Source organism: Cryptomeria japonica, chromosome 2, assembly GCF_030272615.1.
Source record: "Cryptomeria japonica chromosome 2, Sugi_1.0, whole genome shotgun sequence".
In the NCBI taxonomy this organism is placed as follows: domain Eukaryota; kingdom Viridiplantae; phylum Streptophyta; class Pinopsida; order Cupressales; family Cupressaceae; genus Cryptomeria; species Cryptomeria japonica.
Window position 1 is genome coordinate 47,938,863 of NC_081406.1, and position 23,892 is coordinate 47,962,754.

Sequence of the window (23,892 nt, forward strand, 5' to 3'; positions counted from 1 at the left end):
GTATTGCACACATTGTGGGTTCGAATGTGATGCCTATGAAGAGTTGTGCCGAAACTTTAGGTTATACACAACCTCCCACTCAAGTTAATCATTCTATTCCTTTGACAACTTCTATTGCTAGCATACCTACCTTTACATCAAACATAATGACTACTTCTATACAAGACATTCCTCCTATGATCACCAGTCATGGGGGCAATCCCTCTTCTTCAATTAACCCTCTTCCTTCATTCAATCCGACTTCTTCATTCATTCCTTCAATAAGTGTTCCTATTACATCTCCACAAATGAACATGACACAAGGGGGCAATTCATTTAACCCTTCCATTCCTCCTTGTAGTGTTCCTCCTTTCCAATCATCTCCTATGACTAACTATCATAGTGTCCCACCACCTTACTCTCTACCTTCTTTCAATAACATAACACCTCCATCACAATCTAACACGTCTAATATGAACTCTTCGACTGAAGCGACCATTAACAATCTTGCACAAACTGTCTCTTCTTTACAACAACAAATTGCCTCTATGAATCAATCTAAGTTTAGTGTGCCCACATTTGACGTTGTGAGCCCACTTTCTCTTGACATTGTTCGAGCTATCCCCCCTAAACATGTTGAAATCCCACATTTGGAGCTTTATAATGGTAAGGGTGATCCTCTAACACATGTTAAGACATTTCAAACAATATGTACCGATTTTGCTTATGACCAAAGGTTGCTTGCAAAACTGTTTACTAGAACATTAAGAGACAAAGCCCTACAATGGTATTGCTCGCTGCCTTCCTATTCTATTACTTCTTTCGAACAACTTGCAAATGCTTTCATTCAACAATTTCAAAACAATATAAGTCCTAAAGTTACTTTGATTGATTTAATGCATTGTAAACAAGGTGTTAAAGAAAAAGTGACTGATTTCATTGGTAGATATAAGCATTTGTATGCTCAAATTTCTTTTCCAGTGCCTGACAATGATATTCAAAGAATCTTCATTTCTAATTTACAAAAAGACATTAGAGAAAAACTCCTATTTTCTGAGTTTACTTCTTTCCAACAGTTGTGCGCAACTCTTCACAATTATCAATTGACTGTGAGTCAAATGGAACAATCACATCCTATGGCTCCGAGTGATAAGGGTGATAGTAGTCAACAACCATTTGGGAAGTTTAAACCGAACAGAGAGTCCATTAAATTCAATGAAAACATCATCAACAACAATGTGAATGCAGCATCAGGTGTGTCTCCTATTTCTAAGTTTTTCAAGAGAGAAAGAAAGTTTACTCCTTTGAATGAATCATTGCATAGTATTATGAATAAGTTATTGGAACAAAATGTGCTTACTCTTCCTCCTATAAGGCAAATTGATCCTGCAAAGATTACTTCACCTTATTTTGATAACAAATCTTTTTGTCAATTTCATCGTCAACCTAGGCATGATACTGAAAAATGTTTTGCTTTAAAGGGGAAAATTCAAGATTTGATTGATAATAATACTATTTCTGTTTCTGGAGTGAATGATAGAGGCAACACATATGTAGCTCCTCCTAACCAAAATCTTCAGATTTTCACTGATCCATTACCTTCTCATACCTCTAATGCGATTGATACTACTGATTCCTCTGTCTCACCTGATGATCTTGTGTCCATGACTCCGAATGTGATTAACTTTGTGGAGCAGCAGAAAATCCCTAAAGAACCTTCCATCACCTTTGATTCTAGTGAAACTATCAGGGCACCTGATGGTCCTTTATATATAGTTGCAAAAGTCAAGAATACACCTTGCCGTGGAGTGCTTATTGATCCTTCTTGCATGGTTAATGTCATTACTGAAGAATTTCTTTTTACTTTGCAATTGAATCAAGTGATTTATGACAAAACAGATGTGGTTGTGAAACTATTTGATGCATTTTCTTCTCCTGCAATCTGTTCTATTACATTACCTATTGAGGTCCATAACAAATCCCTTGAGGTGGACTTTGCTATTATTCCATCTTCCGAACAATTTCATGTGAAGCTTGGCTATCCTTGGCTATCTTCCATGAAAGCTATTGCTTCTCCTATTCACAAGTGTTTGAAATTTCCCCATAATGGTGAAGTTGTTACTGTCAATCATAGTCTCTTTAAACCAGCTGAAAGAACTTCTAGCGTTCCTATTGATTACTTTTGGCCTAAACAATTCCAATCTCTTCCACCGCGAAGTGATCATCTTTTCAAATCTTATCAAAAGTGGAAAACAGATATGATCCTATCTCTAAGTGAACCTAGAACACCCAAACTTGACATTCCTATCATTCTTGAGAAGGAAGTTCTTCCTTTGAAAGATAAAACCAATGTCTTTCCTCAAGAAGATTCCCGACCCATTCCTATGGATGTGACTATGTCTATGTCTAATAAACCTTCTAAAAGTAGACCTATACCTCCTCGTCATGATGGACTTGGTCTTCTTCCTAAACCAAAAATTCCTCCTTTATATGGAGCAGTTCCTCCTCCTTCCTTCTATAGAGAGAAGAGACCTTCTTCTTCTCCTATTATCCAGCCTAAGAGACCACAACCTAAACACCCAAGTGATAAGGATGAGAACATTCCTCCTCCTCAATCTTCTCCACTTCCTACTAAGACTAGACGAAATTGTTCTGCACGTGAACGCCGACGAAAGCGTCATCTTAGAGCTCAAGCAACTGCTTCTCAAACTTCGCAATCCCCAAAAACACCTTCAACAAGCATTATTCCATTTTCTCCTCAGTCGACGATTGAGCCAAAATCTCCTAAACATAAGATGCATGATGGTCTTGATCCCGTGCGAGTTAAAGATCCTATTTTTATAAATCTTGATGATGTTATAGATGACAATGTTATTCATGATGAACATGCTACTCCTCTTGCTTCTGATAGTGAATATGAACTTGTTGATGTTGATAACCATTTATCTAACGAATTTTCTAAAGCACTTATCCTAGCTCCTAGACAAGAACAACGTGGCTTGGAACATGAACATAGCCGTTGTTTGGATCTTGTGATAGCTCCATCTGCTGTGTTGGATGTTCCTCCTCTAGCGTGTTCCCTGCCTTCCCGAAACATTGATCAGCAAGATCGGGGGGTAGATGACGTGCTGGACTAGTTACATTAGCATAGCAGATTCTCTCCTCCTCTCTTTTGTTACTTCTTCTATATGTTATTCTCATTCTTCTATTTTGTTGTCCTTAGTGTTGTCTACTTGAGGACGATGCAAAGCATTGATATCTCTCGATCTCTCTCATGTTGACTCAAAGACACATGTGTTCCCTTCTTCTAGGTGACCTTCCTTGATTGGGGAATGAAGAACAATTATGCATACATACATATGATATACATGAATTATCATACAGCATACTGACCCCGAGGAAAGCAAAGTCACCTTGTGCTTTGTGTTTTGTGTCTATTATCCTTGGGCTTATCTCACACTTGGGGGCTAAATCCTTGTGATAACGTGCTCCTTTCTCATTTCTTATATGTATCACTACCTTAAAGCAATCACCCCCGGTGAGGCGTGTGCGATCGCTTTAACGTAGGGGGGCATACATCCCGTTCATATCTTTTCAAGATACTTGAAAATTTCTTGACAAATTTAGCCTTGCCTTGAAAATTTTTGATATCTTTCTTGCATGACTCATAGTGAGGGAACCTTACTACTGACAGTCATGGTTCTCCCTCGTGATCTTCCCTTTTACTTTGTCAATCGAAGTCGTAAGATCCTTAGTCCACTGGGGGCTTGGTGTATCTTGCCTCCTTGACGTGGTGAAAGTTTTTTTCAATGTTGTTTCCTTGTACTTTACCAAAAGTATTGGTGTACGCTTATACTCCCGCTAAAGTGGGGGCTAAATGTAGCGTCCTAAAATTGCGACACTTGCAATTTCGACCGCATTTCGGTCTTCACGATGGTGACGCAACACGCAACCTGAATGGAGACCCCGAAACCTATTTTTTACACCAAAAACTGCATTTTCTTGCACCCTGGCCTGAACCTCCTTTGCACCCTGCTGTCCCGGGAGGTGGGACTAGAGCGCCCAGCGCCCTGGTCCCTGGGCCTATTTTGGGCCCGGTCTCCTATGGGGTCTCGGGTCTTTTTGTTTGCAAATTGGAAATTAACTTTCCTGGTCGGCCTAAGGTCGGGAAAATCAGTCTATTAACCCTAATTGGCAAGTATATAAACTACATTTCCTCTCCCATTTGAGGAGGTAGAGAAAAAAAGAAGGATAGATGTACAAAGCGTGGAAACTATACTCAAACATTCAAGCATTCAAGCATTCAAACATTCCTTCAAGCAATTGATCATTTCAAGTCTCCATTCAAGGTTAAGTGTTGCATTCAAGACAAGGATTCAACCATTGAAGAGGAGATCACTTACAACACATTACATGCTACAACATACAACATACAACAAACAACAACATCTATACCTTCGCACATAAGGATACAAACATCCTTACAACAAGGTATTAGTACTTGTTTTACATTACATTTACAACAATTTCTCATTTCTTGGTTAATTCCAAAACCGGGGTTTGACCTAAAGGCAAACCCCTAATCCCTAACCCCCCAATCGTCTTCGCTTTTCTATGTGTAGGTTGCAGGTACGCGGCTGAAATTGAAGATCTGGAATCCTTGTGCAGAGACGAACAGATCCCCCTTCGTTTCGCGGATTTTTCAGAGGACCGTGTGCACGCCGGGCGCCATCGTCCTGGCAACTTTTGCTCAAATTTGCAGGACAACGCCGTATCGACATTTTACTGCTAATTCCAGGTCCGCAGCTTCATCCTATATCCCTATCTCAGTTTATAAGCGAATCTTTCTCACTTTCTATGCATGCCTAGCTTAATTCTTCTATCAGCATTCTTTACAAAAGAGGGTAGCCTTGCTGTCTTAACCCTTGAAACGCATTTAGCATCCAATCTTGCATTGTGTGGGATTGGATCTTGTGGGTTTCAACCCCTCTTTTGAATGTAAAGTCCCTCCTAAGTGAAAACCATCAACCCTAGTAACCTCCCTTCTCTCTCCTTGGAGTTGGAAGAGGGGAGAGCAACTAGGGTTCGATCGCGATTTTTCCGCTTTACAGCTACTACTTTCATAGACTCGAATCAAACAACATTTCAACCCCACCATGTTTACAATCAATAGGCCCCATATGACCTGTCTATACAACAACAAAGGGCATATGATTTAGTTATTACACATCTACAAGATAATATTTTAAAGCCATCACTAAAGATTATTGTTCAAGGAACTGTAGGCACGTGAAAGTCTCACCTGATAACGAGCATAAAGTCTACAATGGTGAGATTGGCACCACCAGGACAATCGCCACTACTACTCCTCACACCAACAAGTGTTGCAGCATTCAACATACAAGCTTCAACAATCCATTCTGCCCTTCGAATTCCAATAAAAGAAATGGCCCCCCTCCAAGGACAAACACTTGCAAACTTCCAAGAAAGCATGTACTTCATTCATTATTTTCTAATAGATGAAATGGGCTTCATTGGTCGTAGGTTAATACAGTGCATTGATATGAGGTTGCATGAGGCATTCCCTACACATAACCAAATCCCATTTGGAGGATGCTCAATCATACTATTTGGTGACTTGGGCCAACTACCACCTGTCAAGGACATTCCAATGTATGCTTCAAATTCTTATGGAGAAACACTATGGCGTACCTTCACAATGATTATAACATTGGATAAAATATTCCGACAAATTGGAGAGCAATCAACACAAATTGCTTTTTGTGAACTTCTCTCAAATTTACGAAATGCAACACCTACAATTGAAGACTGGCAACTTCTAATGTCTCGATCAAGTTCATCACTCACCTCTGCAAAACAATCTATTTTCTTACCATCCAAACATCTTTTTGCAACAAATGAAATGGTGTCATTGCATGATAAACACATGCTGTTGTCTTTAGCAAAACCTATTGCCCTATCTACTGCGGAACAAATGAAGGGATTGGCATGCTCAAATCCTGATGATGAACAACTACAATCAAAGATCTTGCTATGTATTGGCCAAGAGGTTATGTTGTCTACAAATCTATGGGTGGAAACAAGACTTGTCAATGGTGCACTCAGACAAGTCAGAGAAATTGTATACAATGATGGTGAACACCCACCTCAACTGCCCTTATTTGTTGTTGTTCAATTCCAAAATTGCATAGGCCCAACTTGGGATCACAATAACCCAACAAATATACCTATACCACCAATAAGTCGAGGTCTTTGACGACAAATGCCACTAAAAATGGCATGGGCCTTAACAATACACAAATCACAAGGACTCACACTTCAAAGAGCAACAATTGACATTGGCAACATTGACCGACAAGGGATGACATTCACAGCTATTTCAAGAGTTCATGATCTTACAAGCCTTCTTCACCCTGCCTTCACATTTGAAAGGTATGCACGAATGCAACAAAGTCCACATGTCACTTGACGCAAAGAAGAGGAGGCACAGTTGAAGATATTATCAGATGTACAATCTACTATCAGATGCATTTGAGGTTTGTTCCTTCTATTCTTAGTTAAATACTTATATTATGCATAACATTCAATCTTATCATATTTCTCAAATTAAATTACTCTATTTGACAAATTTCAGGTGTTTTGTAAATGTCCAAGACATGTTCAAAACAATGCTTCTAATTTTGATCTCTAAAAGGTAAATTATTAAACTCAATCAAGTTACACAAATTCAATTTGACAATTTTTCTTTTGCATAGTTTTCTTCTATATAGTATGATTCAATTACACTATTCTCTTTGACAAATTTCAGGTGTTTTCAAAAACTGTTTCTATAAAGTATTATATCAACAGTGAAACTATGTATCCTATTATAGGGAACCTATAAATGAAGAAGTTATGCAAATGTTTTTTGCAAATCCTCTTTCAATGTTTTAAGTGCATTTTCTTTATAGGTTCCAACTAATTTAAACCAAATGTTCAATTCCACAATGTTTTTAATTACATTCTCCACTTTGCAAATATCTTTGCTAAAACAAATTAGTAAATAATGAGATTTTGAGCTGGTTCCAACTAATTTAAACCAAATGTTCAATTCCACAATGTTTTTAATTAAATTCTCCACTTTGTAAATATCTTTGCTAAAGCAAATTAGTAAATAATGAGATTTTATTCCTTCAATCCAATTACTTGATTTCAATCTACCACTATTCTCTTAATTACCCTTTCAAAAAATTTTCCAAAATTTTGCTATTCGGCATATACATTGCACACCAAGGTGCAATTGCTAGTTTTATTATTTAACATACCATGAGATTCATTCCAAATTTATCATACAATATATACTTATTATTATTATTATTTATTTAACATTTATGAAAAAAATGCGCTTTTATCTCTTTTACACCCTTAAAACTAGTTTGTTTTATTATACACCTAAATCATATGATTAGTTATTTGGTGAAAATTTACAGATATAATGGATAATATCCGATGATAGGGGGAGAAGAGAGAACGCAGATAAGAAAATGGCTTCGTGCCTTTCACTCTCCTTTCGCACAGTGCCATCTGCTCGTCTGCCGTCCTCCCCATTAAAAAATCCCAGCAATGCATTTCCCTCATTCAAAATTTCAACTTCTTCTTCACGAAATGAGTTGTTTTCAGGTATATATATATTTTTAATTTCTTTATGTTTTACTTCGTTTTGCACTCTACTCTGTTCATTTTTCAGTTTATTTATAGACCCAAAAGACTGTACACTTATTTGCTATCCCACAACTTTATTATATCCATTGCACAAAACGGATACTATCTCAGCATAAATTTAAGTTAGCCTAAGTTTTGATAGATTGTTAACAGAGATATACCTAATGGTTGGTTGTTAATTTATCGTAAACACTGTTTGTGTGAGTAGGTTTTCGTTGTTGGAAGTTTTGGGGAAATTTTCCATTCCTGGGGATAGATGATGGTTTAAGGAAATGAACATTTTATCTCAATGTTTTTATTTTGAAGTTACTGTTTTTCTGAAAAGGGTTAGTTGGGTTTGATGAATATGTGGGGAATTGTTCATCTCATTTTGTTTCTGGTATAAGTTTTTGTTCTAGCCAAGTTTTAGAAAGAATTGCATTCGTGTGTATAGAATGTGGCTCAAGGAAATTTGCATTTTATTGAAGTTGGTTCTTTGTTAGAGAAGTTAGCAAGGGGGTCTATGAATATGTCGAGAATTGTTTTTCAGGTGCTTCTGTCAGGCCTCTTAAGATCTTCTCCAGAAGGCCAGTTGTTGTCATCGTTGCTGCAACTAAGAAACCCGACTCTGCGGAAAAGAGGCATCGTCAATCGGAGAAGAGACGGATCTACCACAAATCCCACAAGTCAGAGATGAGGACCCGCATGAAAAAGGTATTTGCTTTCTTTTGCACAACTTTATGTTTCTGCTTTTAGCAGAGAACTACTAGAACTACATTTTTTTTTAGCCATTAAGCTGGCGAGCCTCGATAGTCAAAGACTATCCTTATGTTCGATGGTCAAAGACTATTCCTGGGTTCCAAATTCATCTGCAAAGAAATTCTCTAGGACAGGGCATGTAGTGGTCACACCAGGCAATCCTTGGGAATAGGAACCATTAAACCGGAGTCTCGTGGCTCATCCCTGTGAACTGTCAAGAAGGTTTACCTTTTAGCATCTTCAATCTTTGGACATTCAAACTTCCTCCAATTTGACATTTGGGATGGCTTTAGAGACCAAATAATAGTGGATGCAAGTGAACGTTATGCGGCTGGAAGAGAATTGATCTTATCCGCAGATGTATTCATGAGGAATGAAGTCTAGCCTAGCCATTCATATCTGCCTGTGTTTAATATGGCGTTGGAATATTTGATTTGGTAATTCTGTAGCTTTAGGACGTTAGTTTCAAACAATAATGGAACAGTCTCCACATTATACACTGCAGGGTGGCTTTTGTTCTGATAAAAAAGGTGTGTTATTGCTAACAGAAGCATTTGAAAAATATGATAAAAAAGGCTAGGTATTTCATTTCTCCTAATTTAAAATTAGTACTCAGTGTTCCATCTTGGATATGGACCCTCTAAATTTTTCCTATTCATAAACTGGCCAGCTATACAGCAACCTCTGCAGGACAAAAGATATGCAATCAGCCGCTGCCAAGTGAAGACAGCATTTGGCCACCCACCTGGGGTCCTGAAATTTTTCCAGAATAAGTCCCTAGTCTATTCTGTTTCCAAATATTTCTGATCATATACGTTTTTCATTGTATAGTTGTTTGATTTGTCACCTTCCCAGATCAGCTTATCTGCCTTATTCTATTCTGTTCTCCAGGGTGCTATGTGAAGTCTCAGAATCTTGCAAAGATTTTTCCTACCCTCTGTAGTTTCTCATAATAATGATAATATCCACCAACCCTCCATTTCTCCTTCCGAAACCATCCTATCGCTGATCTGCACCAAATGTGCCCATATGCCTTCCTGTCCTGTTAGAGAGTGGGGTTGAAACTTGAAAGAATCCAGAGCTCCTTTCAAAACTACCATTTTTAATATCCCACCCTAGAATTTTTACCAAGAAAATCTATGCAAGAAATTTTCACTGATAATTTTTTACTTAGAAAACTCTGTAAGAGGAGAAGAATATTTAGACCCTGCTCTAGGCTAAGAGTTAAAACTTAGTTGAATGCATTCCACAATGATATTTCTTACCTTGGTGCAAATCCTTAATATTTAAGACCAATTAAATAGATAGGCAGGGCTTACAATCCTGACTTTAGCATTGCCTGCTGTTGACAGGCACTTCCCTTTCTAACCCTTCAGCTTTATCTGAAATTTGCCAACAAGATCTTTCCAGAGACGGGTACTCTTCCTTTATATAATGGAATATTGATATATGTGCCTGGTAGTTCAACCTGTGCAAACCCCAAAGTGCTATAAGATTTTTCCTTCTGATTTGTGTTCTTAAAAAAAACAAATGAGGTTTGCGATTTTTGGGAATTGACCAGTTGATTTACAACCTCATCATGGTTGTTGTGTATGGTTGTAAAATTAAAAGCTTCCCCTGAGGATGGAACTCTGGACAGTATGGTATCATCCACAAATTGCTTATGGAAAAGGTAAATTTTTTGAGACTACTGCATTGTTCTATATTCTTTCCTCAATTTTCAGCTTTTGGATGATTTTTAAGAGAAAGATAAACATGGAAGGGGAAAGGGGTCTTCATTGCCTGAAGTCTCTCTGTGCCTGTAAAGAAGCTAGCCAGAATTCTGTCAAGTAAAACTGAAATTTAGGTCTGTGAAATGGCTTGTAAGTTTGTAACCCATTCATTGGCACTAGTCATCAAAGAACCCAAATTGATCGATTCTGGAAAAATCCATTGAACTGGTCATAAACCTTAGCTATATCCAACTTAATGTGAATTCCTTGCTCTCTAACTAAGGAGTGAATCATTTCATAAACCTAAATGACTATATCCATTATCTTCCTGCTTTCTATGAAGATCTAGAGTTTATTTCAGCCTATTTGCAATCACATTGGATATAATTTTGTGCATATTGTTACAAAGTAAGATTGGCCTGAAAGAGTCTTCTATTAGAGTATTAGGTGACTCTACAACACCCCCAAGATCAATAAAAGACCAAAACAACTTCCACAAGAGAATGGCAAGAAAGATTGCTTCCCAATGCGAGCTTGATGAATTGCTAATGGACACGAAAATGTACATGATGAACCTTGCTTATAAAGGCAAGGTGAATATGGACTGGATTAGACAAGATGTTGACAAGTATCATAATCCTATGCAAATGATAACCTATCACCCACATAAGGTGGAAAAGTGATAGTGTGATAAGACCACTAAAGGTGGAACTTCCACTTATAGTGGGAATGTTCCTAAAATGGTCACTAAGTAACTTAAGTGATATTTATAATATGGACCTAGGAGAGGTTATCACCAGGTACGACACTTAATTATACGAACATCCCCCTTAAGTGCAACCTAGGGAGTAGTTTATTATGCAAGATGGGTCCTAGATACTAGGCCATGTTAGGTACCCATGTACAATGCAAATCTCTCACAAACGGAGAAAAGGAGAAAACCAAATGGGAAAAAACTCTCCTCCAAAAGAGAGAAAAGAAACAAGAAAATGATGATGCATGGAGGACTCAAAACCCCCCAAGGACTACATACATCATGTATATACAATCAAGTATCCCTCCATAGGAAGGAAAAAAGGAGACTACATAGCCCTCCATAATGAACAATGTCCTATAGAAATGGTGAGTGCTTGAAGATAAAACATAGTCCAATGTCTACAAACAATATTTCTCCCCTTGGGAAGAAGATAAACCAAGTACAAATTCAAGAATTCTTCCCATTTTGGATAGGAATTGGTAGGAAACGAAATCCAAATGTATGAAAATGATGATGTCTTTGAAATTTGCTCATATGTTGCCAAGGCCTTTGATGAAGATGCCATGAACCAATCAGGTACACACTCAATCACAATAGAAGGTGACAAACAAGGAACCAATGGAAACTGATTTTGAACAAGCTCCAAAGACAAAGATGAAGTGACAATACTAGTGCCACAACTATCGTCAAATAGGAGAGATGCCTTTGAAAATTGAATAGAAGTCTCCAAGGTCGAAGAAGCCATCACATGCTCATGATCAAACTGAACCGTGAAATGTGACAAATCAAGTGACGGATGAAACTTATGAATGTCAATCTCCAAAGACAAGGTAGATGAATCTCCAACTGTGATGAAACTGCCATCAAAGAGAAGAGAATCGCCTCAAGTATGTCTCCCAAATGTGAAATGTGAGACTTCACAAACAATGAATCAATGTCTAGCAAATAGGAACCCCAATCAGGATGACAAATAGATACCTCTTGTTGCAATGAATCATCATAATCACTAACAAAAGATGAATGTGTGATCTCAACTGGAGAAGTAGGAGCTGTAGTTGGAGTGATTGGATCATCATAACTCTCAAGTGCTGCTTCATATTCAAATTCCTTTAAGGTATCATCATCAAAGGGAATATTGTCAACATCATCAAGTGGAAGAAAGCAATCTGAAGCAGGATCATCTGGGAATGGTGGAACATGTGGATCTCCAACAATCTCCCAAATAATGGTCCAAAGTGTTTGTGGGCACTGAATACCTCTAAACTTGGGGTAGATATCATGGAGGAAGCTTTGACTGATGCTGCAACCAATTAACCCTATGATATGATCATTACGATTACCCCAAACTGATTGCTTCCATTTGGTCTTTGGCTCATGAATGAGTCTATAAAGATGAGGCAAGAGATTAAGCGACCTACAATGTGTGATGATCGATTCCTTTTGCCCATGACTCATAATTGTCCTTAGTCAAAGTGAGAAGAGAAGGATGTATTGCATAACCCATGATTACATCAATGATACATTTCTCAAGTCATAATAGAGATCAACAACATAAAATTGAGCAAAACCAAGATTGGACTTCAACGGATAATATGTGGCATCACATAGTAAAATAACTAAAAAATGCCTTCACTGCTACAAAGTTGACAAAACTATCTTTCTGTCAATATCTTGTTTGCAAAAAGTGGCCTAGGTTTGGCCAAGTTATGAGCAAAAGAAAAACACCCCACCCTTAGAGGCACAAGGGGGTCACAGGAACATGAGTTGCACAAGTTTTAAATTTTTTAAGTGCGGGGTGCTTTGGGCATTGTGTGCCACTTCCAAAGTGCCAACCACACAATTGGCAATAACTACGGGACTGTGTCAAAACAAGTGAAAAACTACCACCACACAAATGTGAGTAAAAAAACCCACTTGGAAAACGATTGGGCTCTCTAATGAAACCCATGAACAACCAAAAAATGACATGTGGGTCCCTTCACACTATGCAGACATCAACAAAAGGCAATATGCGTCGGCCAAAATAGTAAAGGCAATCGGTACAGCCTGGAAGTGATCTGCAAAGTACCAAACAGACCGACCACTCTGCCACGATCTGCACAATACTTGTCAACCCAAACGATTTGCTGCAAATATTCATTGATCACTAGCTGACCAAAATATAAACTGCTGATGAACCAAGAGAAGTTGGGCCAACATTGTCAGATATAATGGCCAATGCAAATGAATAGGGGCCTGCTCCAAAAGATACAGTCGATCGAGCCGATGACTGCACAATAGCCATCATCGATCCAAACATGCACCCGCTAAAGAGTAAAACGGTCGGCCAATAGGATATCAATGCCAACAACAACCACAATGATAGCACTGATAAAGTGCAGATCCGCGCCAATCAACAACATTGCTCGCCAAAACATGGGCTTGAAAGGATGCTGCGAGTAATAATCAATATCCACAAGATGAAATACAAATGCACCTGTAGGAATCCAAGACGCCTCTGCCAATGAACAAAATAGTCATTATCTAGGATAATAAAATATCCTGTAGCCTATTAAAGGCCGACCAAGGTCCTTAATGGCGCAAAGCAAGAGCATGGGCAACCGACAAGTAATACATGCACTAGTCAAAGACAATAATAGCTGATGCAAATTGGAAATGATATGAGCCAATTAAGGATGCACAATCCTTAGAATATTTGCCCCATCTAAAAACATGCAATGATCCAATGAACTTCACCTGGTCAAGATATCAATGCTGATCTTACAGAGGAGTCTGCAAACACAAGATGCCTCCAGATGCATGCCAGTGAACTATATTGGCAATAATGGCATGGTCTGTTTAAACTTTAAACAACATGCCTAGGCTTCGAAGGAATTGAAATCATGCGACCACCAAGCACAAACCTCCAATGAAAGCTTGGTCAATGCAAAAACTCTGAATTAGAAGTCGCCTCAACCAAATACGTGCCTAGAAAAAATGGATTGTAGGTCACAAATGCTGGTCAAACAGGAGATAGACGGAGTTATGAAGGGTCAATCTCAGGAAAATATTTGTCGACCAAACACAGTTGCTTAATACTCCAAAGAAATCACCCACAAATCGGACTGTTCAATGGAGAAAACTAATCCTCCCAATCACAAACCCATAGTCAATGCTGGCAAAAAATGGATCTGCCAATGAGGATAATGCAATGAAATTGGTACTCAGTCTGTGAAAGTGTTGATGCACCGAAGCAAGGATAAAGCCACCATATTGCATAGGTTTGGAGAGATTGCGTAGGTCAAGAATGATAAACAAGACTACAAATTTCACCATGTGCTTTGGCCGATCAGAGATAAAGCATAGGTTTGGAGAGATTGCGTAGGTCAAGAATGATAAACAAGACTACAAATTTCACCTTGTGCTTTGGCCAAGACAATTATTGGATAGCCCAACCAAGGTGCAACATCAAATAAAGTCCACCAGTATACAAATGGCTGACAACATAGATCATATGGTCAATAGGTCAATAAGGCTAGATCAGAGAAACCTGTAAAAAATATGACACCCGAACTAGGCCAGTGGGGGCCCAAAATATTATTTGTTGAAAAAAAATTAGTCACTTCAAAATATTTCCAGCACAAAGATGACTATACAAAAAATGGCCCCATAATTAAAAATTGCCCAGATCTGACAATTGACAGGGAAATAATTTTTTGTAATCTGCTGCTTGGGAGGGGCTAAATGGTCCTTCGACTAAAGTTTTTTTGCTACAAAAACAACTTTACCTGGACATAGGCATATTTGTAGTCAAAATTCGTCGGAATGGCCTCTTGGACGCAATGGCAATGCCCAATCAGCCTCAAACTGCACCCAAGAACAACTTCAAGCCAAAACACAACTCTTAAGAGGAGTCTTCAATCTGGAGTTTTGATACCATGTTAGAGCATCAGGGTGACTCTACAACACCTCTAGGATCAATGAAAGACCAAAACAACTTCCACAAGAGAATGTCAAGAAAGATTGCTTCACAATGCAAGCTTGATAAATTGCTAATGGACACGAAAATGTACATAATGAACCTTGCTTATAAAGGCAAGGTAAATATGGAGGATTAAACAAGATGCTGACAAGTGTCATAATCCTATGCAAATGATAACCTATCACCTACACAAGGTGGAAAAGTGATAGTGTGATAAGACCACTAAAGGTGGAACTTCCACTTATATTGAAAATCTTCCTGAAGTGGTCACTAAGTAAACCAAGTGATATGTGTAATGTGGACCTAGGAGAGGTTATCAATAGGTAATTACACCAACATCTTCATACTGCGTGACTTCGGATTTGGGGATGAATGTCAATAAAGTAGCATTCACCTACTTTAGGATTCCGTTTGACTTCTCTATGGATGCTAGGAGATCCCTTCTTATGATTTACCAAAATTCTTACATTGAAAGGGCGGGGTTTGAGTGAGATCACACAATTATGGTGGACTTGGTTATTAGTTATGCATTCCTCTTACTTGTTTGGTGGACTTGGAGATAAGTCCCACATTGTTTTCCCCAAATGACGGAGTTCACAAAAACTTTGCAATTTTACATTTCACATACCAATGAATGGTGGGGTTGGATGCAAGTCGGGCATTGTTCTTGCCATAGCGAATTTTCAAGAGATTTGAACATTTTCCTCTTTGGTCGGTGGAGTTTGGTCCCAATCCTGCATTCTTCACTTCATAACGTTGATCTTAGGACACTTTTGACACTTAGTTATTGCATCCATTGGCGGATTTTCAGGTCTAGTCAACAAGTGTGTGTTCATAGGCATGGCCGAGTTTGGTGAGAGTCTCGCATTGCTATCCTTTGTGTGGCTGACTTTGCTGAAAGTCCTGCATTATTGTGTCCCCCTATCTATGGCAGACTTTCATCCAAGTCCAGCATTGCTTTTCGCTTAGCACAAAATTGATCAATCAGTGGCAGACTTTGTTATCTCCAGCATTGCAATGACTTGGTGCAAAAATTGTCTTGCATGGGTGGACTTTGCTTAGGGTTTTGCATGATTAAACTTTGTCAAAGATCTACAATTTACTCCCTTCCTTGGCAGAGTTTGATTGCAACCCTAAATTTTCTTGACACACCAAAAATGACACAAAATGCAACACTCTTAAGTTCCCCTTAGCAACATCTTCAAAATTGTGACAACTTCGACACAACATTTTGCTCTTTGACAAATCTAGTAATCGCTTTCAACATTGCAAAGCAAGACTTGTATGAAATACTTGCAATTCCTGACAGAATCGCAAGTAGATTTTCCACTCCAACATTTGAGCAACTTTCTTGCATCTTTGACAATACTAGAAAAGTTTTACAACTTTAAGCAATTTTCAACCATACTAATGACAACTTTCGCAACAACTTTGTAATATTGCAATATTAACAAGATTTCGTGATTTCATCATCAAACATCATTACCTGACTCAAACATACCCTAAGGACAAACCTGCACTCTTAAGGCTTATTCCATCACGGACTGACCAAACCTAACCCTCTCATAAGCAAAGGCTAAAAACTAAAAGACTATTGCCAAGCTAAAGACGGCTAAGCAAATGACTACGCTAAAAAGCGAAAAGTGGGGGTCCCCATTTGCAATGGGGCGATGTGTGATTACATCACAACAGGACTCATCTTGGGGAGTTTTCATTTGTGGGGATTTTGGATGTTTTATTAAGCTCTTGTAGATAGCATGTGGCTGTTAATCAATCTTTTAGATATTTTTGGCATACCGAGTGAGTGTATACTCACATTTGCTGGAGTTTCACCCAAAGTGGTTTTCTTGGTCTCTTTTTCATGGGCAATTGCTTCTCTTATGTTGTTGCTTCATGTAGTTAGTTTGCACATGTTTTCAGTGAATTTTCTCTCAAATCCCAAGACTCAAAAATCCATAGTTTGTGAGCTAGTTGAGGATTATCTTTGCTAGTTTTTGGGCCAAATGGTGAATTGAACTCTGAGTTTGAAATGGGTTCCCATACAAAGCCAGCGGCACCCAGAGGCAGAGTACCCTTTTCCTTCCCATTTCTTGTTTGTAGGAGGATTAGCTCAGATCATAGGGATGGGTGGAGAATATGGCATTCTGAAATCTGTGAAGGAAGCTTGGGATTCCTGTTGGAGAGGTAACTCCCATATTAACCATGAGACTTTTGGTAGCTGTAGTTTCTAACACAGGTTGGAAGCATGGGAGTTTGAAACTCCTCACATGCACTGTGCTTACTGATACAAAGGCATTGCCCCCAAAAGCAACAAGCTCTTTGAGGTGCTCAAGCTCCATGGTCACTTTCTCAGCCTACATTACAGAAATTTTGTTTATCCAAACATATTTAAAACGATAGGCAAAGCAGATCTCGAAGACAAAAGTTCAGGATAGAATAGATTAATGAATCCATTGCCAAGTGGAATGAAAAAGTATGTTTGAAGGATCCAGGCCTCCCACACATAGCATTGATGATAAGGAAGGTTATATGATGGTGAGGCTTATGAAGAGGTACTAAACTTAACCAGATAAATTGCTGAATCTTGGTTTCTCCAGGTATCTTCTAAGGCCTGCCACACATTGAGCATTTAAGACAAGGGAGTCATATGATGAAGAGGCTTACTATGTGGTAATACCTATACTTACCAGATAAATTGCTGAATTTCATTTTCTCCAGGAATCTTCCATGTTTCAAAACTCTGATAATAGGTCCAGGCAGAAGAGTTCAAGGCCCACATATAATTGAATTTTTTGTAACCACTAATCTCCTTCATTAGATTGGTAGGACAGTATATAGCCGAAGCGAAAGTTGTCATTTGCATGTTCAAATTACTTAGGTCAGTTTAAAGGCATTTATGGTAGGAGATTTTATATATAAATAAAATATTATTGTCCATATTCCATGCATCAAATGGCTAAATCTAAATAGCTGGCATATCGTGGTCAATGTGCTAGGTGTTTACAATTAGGCTCTCTGCCCCATGTAAACAGCTAGCACATTGACCACAACATACCAATGACATTACTTGTTGTATTGACTTTGTTTTGTTCAAACTTCAAACATTGGTTTTCAAAGTCAAATAACTCTTTTTGAAATAATAAATGGCCATGGAATTTTTGAATACTACGCAACTACTGGAACTTGCCCAATTGTTGACCCCTCTCCTCTAGTAATATTTATTAATTATTTTAAATTGAGAACAACTGCCAATTTGTTTGTTACATACTGCACGTTGCCAGTAACTCTATTTCTCTCGTGTTGTAGTTTTTCTTTTTTCTGGGTGCTCTTATTGATTGGTATCATGGATGGTTTTAGCCTGGTTACATCTATTTGTCAGTCATTTGCTGATGCTGATAGAGATTCAATTTCTAACAGAGATGAGAATTTCTTGAACCTTCCAGGTTTTCTCCCTTGTACTCAAAATTTGAATTTTTTCAAAGCACACCTGATAATTATTTTGAACTAGGTCTATTAACCATATCTTTCTTTGCTTGTAACTAGAAAATCCTTCATTGGGTATAAAATTATAAATTTTTGAAAATCATGTTAAGCTGCCTTGCCACTTTGCCACGTTAGTTCCCAATTAATAGCATAATAATTATCAAATTTTAGAATTTGTATGAAATACTATGATTAATTTTACTTTGATATGTGAACTTATGCTACTGGACACACTATGAGACAGAAGAATTGCCTAGATAAACAGAAAATAATAAGAAGACAGTGGAAGCCAAAATATATCAGAGCTTGATGCTTGTAGTCAACAAAACTGAGCTTCACGGGACTGGAAAAATGGCATTAATAGATAAGGCTTAATTTATTCATGAACTTAATCAGATGACAAAGGTGGATGCCATAGATGTATTTTGAATTCTGGTAGATTCAATTATCTAGTATTAAATACGTGAAAAGGCTTCAGTCTGCAGTACAAATTTGTAAGATGCTGTAACTTTTTGATTCAATTATTAATCATTGATGTACAGGTTCTAGTAGCTCTAGAAAAGCTCAGAAAATCAAAAACAGCTAGTCGTGAGGAAGTCTTGCCAATTGAGAAGCTAATAGCAGAAGCTTATTCAGCTATTGATAAAGCTATCAGAGTTGGTGCCATGCACAAGAATACAGGAGCACACAGAAAGTCTCGCCTTGCTAGAAGAAAGAAAGCAGTAGAAATTTTTCATGGCTGGTATAAACCAGAGGTAGCTGCATAAGAAATCAAAATTATTAGAGGCATGAAATGTGAACATTCACTTTGTTGAATGGGTTTTTGCTTTGTTTGACCTGAACAACTCTTTTTGTTCATACGTGAGAGTTGCAATATTTGTCATACCACCCTTATTTTATATTGGCTGTTTGGTGTTCTCATGAGGCAAGTTTGAGAATTAACTTTATATTGTGAGTTGTTGCTAGTTGCTACAACCTCACATTATGCACATTTTTCTGTGTCATGATTTTGAGTGAGGCATATAACTAATGTTTAAAAACTTTACATGTAGATCTGACATAGGACGCCTCGATAAATTGCAGTTATAATCATGTGCACTGAATAACTTTATGCTGAAAATTTGGGTAATCTTATCAAAGTTTGATTGTGTCGTAGGATGGTTTTGCTCTAAAATTTGCAAATAGATTCCCGTCTGATAATATAAAAACAAGACAACTGTCTGTCTCATCTGTGTCCTAGCTGCTTTCCCAATTGTGTATATGGTACAGTCACATGATCTCGAAGGTAATAATTTTCAAGAAATAATGCACCTAGAGGTTTACAGTGTGCTTTCCCTTTTTTCCTTATGTAATGAATTTGCTTGAATTTGGCTATTAAACCTTAATTTCAGAAAAAACATGACTGATGACTGATTGTATCACATACGAATAGGGATTTTCAAGGTGTCAAAGGAACAACCCCCCTGCCAAAGCAGATCTCAGTCAACTTTCCATGTCAACAATACCATCTACATCGTTCCATCTATTCTGATCCATTTCATCCATGTCATTCAACTCTTCTTCAAACATAGTATTCAAAATCCGATCTACCTCAACGGTTAAGATGATTCTTTAGGAATTAGAGCTTTGATACCAATTGTTGAACACTACTGGAAGCTGAGAGGGGGAGGGTGTGAATTAACATTTACAAAAACTTGATCATGTTAAGCTATTTGAACAACATCAATTATCCCAAAACATGTGCATGAAAGTAAACAACTCAACCATCCAAACATTCTCACAAGAACACTAAAATTTTTACATGGAAAACCCAAACTAGTAAAAGCCATGGTGAGATTCAACTCACAATATATAATAACTGTTTTACAATGAACAACTGCCTGCCTGCCAAAAAGAGCTTACTGCTCTGGACTTCTAGACTGAGGCACACCACCTCAGGCAAGATACAAATAAGGACTTGCTTAACTAAAGATCACTTCTTTAGGTTAAGATACAAAACTGCCCTTACAATATAATGGAAATAGTAGATCGAACTGTATACAAAATAGCATCTGTTAAAATGCAAATAACAGTTCACAATGTATACTCATATGTCTGCTCAATACATCTCTGAATCTTCACACAACTTTTGCATCTGTAATTTGATGGTTTTGCCAAGTTGAAATTTTGTGATTCTATGTTTGTTGATCTAAGAATGATTACTATCAAGTACGGGTTTGCATTCACAAGTTGAAGGTAAAGTTCTGAACATTATCATGGGATTAACTTATCATATCACATGTTTTGATATGATTTCACTTCATATAGAACAGAAGTAATAATTGAAGTCTATTTTAACGTACACAAAGATAAGACATAAACGAGGCTAGAAGAAAGTATAGAATTCCAGATCTTTTAAATTTCTTTCATACTCTATATATTTCCAAAATATACGGTTTCTCATAACATTCTTAGTTAAACTTGACAAATTAGCTTAGCCAAAATTTCCCAATTTAACAAGTGGGATTACATTCATACCTTTTCAGCTGACTAAATCAAGTATAACATATTTTATATGAAGAAATCTCAATTATAGAGAACATGTACATCATGTTCTTCGGAACAAACACTACTTTTAGAGACCACAGCAGCTTACTTGACAAGTCCCCTGCTTATCACTAAAGTTTCAAGTCCACATCATCAAATACGATGTTACATCAGCATGCTTTTCGTTGAAGTGTCCAGAAAGGTCCAATAGAGTTAGATCGGGAGTTGCTCACTAAGTCATGTTTTAGTAGTGCATTGATGTGGCATAACATGATTTGTTGTTTTTTAGATACTTTTAATTCAATTATCGGTACTCATGATCAACACTAACAAATTTAAAATCACAACTATTAGTGCTATATTATTAAAAACATTGAGCATTAAATCAACAAATGCTATAACAACTATTGGAACATGCTCAATTACTAGGTCCTTTCCCATAACTTTAAAATAATTATAAAAAAATGTAAAAAATAATTTTCTTTTAAGTAAACCTTGATTAAGGAATGCAGCTAAATCTTCAAGTATAAGTACATTAGTTGAAGACATGAATTTTCAAATGATTGAATATGGTACAACAATTAAACAAGTGTCACACAGTGGTAAGTACTTGCCTATGTCTATGTCTAGCTGATAGATGAGTTGGCATGACATAGTTTGTTGGATGAATAAGATTGAAAATATTGAAGCCTAAATTATTTAATTTTTAATTTCTAATTATTAACCTAATTGTTATGGTAATGTAAACATAAGTATAATATTTTAAAGATTATAATAATTAATATATTATAATGTAATTAACTGATTATTTTTAAAGTATTCTAGATTAAGTATTGTTTGGTATAGTTGAATTTTAATTTGTTTGTTTGAAAAAATATTATAATTCCTGTCTATTTATGTTCACAATTAAAATTACAAGAATGTTTAGTACACTTGATATATTTCTTTTAGTAAATATGCTAATTTTTAATTGTATTTTTTTGTTATTAAAATAAAAATAAATAACATACTTGACGATGTGAATTATATTTGATAGTAGATGATTAGATATACAATAAAATAACTAATAACATTAACAGCATTACATAATTAATGAAGCAATTGTTAGGAAATAAGAAATAGGTAGATAATTTATTTTCAAGGAAAAATGAAATAATAAAATATATAACACAAATATTAGTTACAATAGTAATAATATATTTATTTCATTTACTACATATTTGAAAATTTTCAACACTAAATCCTATAACAATATTATGATAATTCTAGCATGAAATAGTTGAGATTTGGTTGACAAGAAAGGGAATTTTTAAATTGGTTATGGATTTATCACTATTAAAAAAAATCAAAATCATATTTTATACTTTACTAAAACTTACAATAAATCATTTGTACAACTAAAATTTAAATGAGTAGATCCATGAAAGCAGAATATTTTATTAGTTGGTAGATCCATGAAAGCAAAATTAAATGAGTTTGTACGATTTATTATTAGCCAATATTAATTAGGTAATGGCTAACATTTCCCTTTGTTCTTCAACAATGCAATTTTATATTCATAGGGTACTATTGATAAATTATCAATCTTAGTTCATTCCTTATAGATTACATCTTCGCATACCACAAATAGAAGCTTACATTTACACAGTTGCAGGCCACCCACTTTCACACTCTTAGGTTCACATTTTTAAAACATGTGATGAAACCATTGTTCAATAGTTGATTACAAGAAATGATACTACTATTGCAAGTATTCAAACCTCTATTAAAATGATACTAATAATGCAAAATATGTTATATATCCATGCTTCATTTATTCATCTAATGAGTCATAAAAATATTTTATATATCTTTTATATATATATATTTTTTTCTAGATACATGTTTTCATCGTTACTTTGAGGAGGTTAGGTTAAATCTATAGATACTAAACAATTGTGCACACGAGGCTTGATGGAATTGAGACATGGAGATTACTTGGGTTGTCAATGGGTCCTTGAATATTTTTTTGATTGTGTATGAATTTTTCAAGGAGACCCTTTTTCCTTCAAGTATCTTATTCTTTTCATGAAACCTTGGCATTTGAATTTTATCCCAACTAGGTAACTTCTTACCAAGGCTCTGGTTTGGATTTGTTTATTTGATTTTCATTAGTTTTTTGGAAATATGAATGCCTATTTTTTTTGAGTGACTCATTGGTTTCTATTTGGGTGATTCTCATATTATTAGGGAGAAAAAATAATTCTAGTTATTATTGCATTTGTGTTGATTTCGATTTAAATAATTCCTTGTCAAAAGCTCTTCATATTCAGGTAGGATATTTCATTTGACAACAAAACTTGTAATATGAAGCCATTCCTTTTTAATGTAGGGATGCCATTGTTATTGCTGGAGTTATTGATTTAGCCCCACAAGTCTCAACAATCACCTGCAAGTAGAACATATGCCACAAATGGAGATCAAGCAAGATAGATTTGCTCAACAACTTGAGAATTGTGTTTGATACACAAAAGATTATGAATTACAATGAAAGATGAATCCTTATAGAAAAGGATAAAGAAACACGAGAGAAAGATTAAATTATCTAATGACAAGTGTCCACATCATTTTCAATGAGACAACATGAACTATTATTAGCCTAATCTAATAAAAGAAGAAACACTCCTAAATTTAGCTAAAGCAAATAAAGTAATAAGGGACCTAATTAGATAATTAATTAGGTGATACCCTAATTACTCCAATCGTTATGTACATCTCTTTTGGAATTAACCCAATTTAAATAATATGATTCTTTTGAAAAGAGTGCCATGAGGGGACAAAATTTTAACAAGATAATCAAGAGTCTATTATTGGTCCTTCTAATGTTGATAGCTTTACCATGGCTTGTAGGAAAGGTAATACTCAACCTCTTCCAAATCCTAGATGAGTCAAAATCGGTAATCAAAATAAAAATAAGTTTGCTATTTTGAGAGAAATATCCACTAGATTTTAAGACAATCAAGATGAAAATTGGT

General features: G+C 36.4%; 1 protein-coding gene across 1 annotated transcript; it reads left to right on the top strand.

Moving 5' to 3' along the window:
• Positions 1-7,447: 7,447 nt before the first annotated feature.
• Positions 7,448-19,403, top strand: LOC131046199 (small ribosomal subunit protein bS20c). Its single transcript, XM_057979876.2, has 3 exons — positions 7,448-7,659; positions 8,231-8,394; positions 18,895-19,403. The coding sequence occupies exons 1-3, from the start codon at positions 7,524-7,526 to the stop codon at positions 19,117-19,119; spliced, it is 525 nt and encodes a 174-aa protein (XP_057835859.2). The 5' UTR covers positions 7,448-7,523; the 3' UTR covers positions 19,120-19,403.
• The last annotated feature ends 4,489 nt before the right edge of the window (positions 19,404-23,892 follow it).

What these genes read in the sequence shown, in the direction of transcription:
- LOC131046199 (XM_057979876.2), top strand. Translation starts at nt 7,524, where the DNA reads ATGGCTTCGTGCCTTTCACTCTCCTTTCGCACAGTGCCATCTGCTCGT. An exon ending in ACGAAATGAGTTGTTTTCAG is followed by an intron (nt 7,660 to 8,230) that starts GTATATATATAT and finishes ATTGTTTTTCAG; the next exon opens with GTGCTTCTGTCAGGCCTCTT. An exon ending in TGAGGACCCGCATGAAAAAG is followed by an intron (nt 8,395 to 18,894) that starts GTATTTGCTTTC and finishes ATTGATGTACAG; the next exon opens with GTTCTAGTAGCTCTAGAAAA.